At 57.1% G+C, this 415-nt stretch overlaps 1 protein-coding gene across 1 annotated transcript in view; it reads right to left on the bottom strand.

The window, feature by feature from the left end:
• LOC104627189 (sortilin-related receptor) overlaps nucleotides 1-415 on the bottom strand; it is a gene marked incomplete at its 3' end in the record, with an annotated part of 20,652 nt that overhangs the window by 20,065 nt on the left and 172 nt on the right. Inside the window, exon 2 of the mRNA XM_010295317.1 lies at nucleotides 40-165. Within this exon, the coding sequence (XP_010293619.1) occupies nucleotides 40-165 (126 nt within the window). The remainder of the gene's footprint in view (nucleotides 1-39; nucleotides 166-415) is intronic.

Below are 415 nucleotides of genomic sequence, written 5' to 3'. Positions count from 1 at the left end.
CGGTCCGCCCCCCCCGGGGCCCCGCTGCCGCACCCTCACCCTCTTGTTGTCGGCCGGGCTGTGGTAGAACTGGGCGATGGCCACCTCACTGCTGTTCCCCCCGCCGAAGCCGAACCTCTCCGAGATCTTCTTAAAACTCTTCCCGTAGTCATACGACACGTAAACCTGCAAAGGAGAAGCCCCAGCGTGAGGACACTAAAGCTCTGGTTTCCCTTCTGACAGATTTGGTAAAAACTCAGAAAATGACCGGGGGGAAAGCCTTAGAGGTTGCCCGAGCCAGCCTTTCAGGGCTTGAACCCATGGGGCAATACGGAGGATAGTAAATTTTTTTTTTTTGCGCCTCCAAACTCAAACTGGAGCCTTTCTTTCATCTTCCCAGCGCGCAAGAGAGAGGCGGGCCGGGGGTCTCCAGCTG

Source organism: Phaethon lepturus, unplaced genomic scaffold (assembly GCF_000687285.1).
Source record: "Phaethon lepturus isolate BGI_N335 unplaced genomic scaffold, ASM68728v1 scaffold23989, whole genome shotgun sequence".
NCBI lineage: Eukaryota > Metazoa > Chordata > Aves > Phaethontiformes > Phaethontidae > Phaethon > Phaethon lepturus.
The sequence above is the reverse complement of the archived record's forward strand: the minus strand, read 5'-3'. Positions and strand labels throughout refer to the sequence as shown.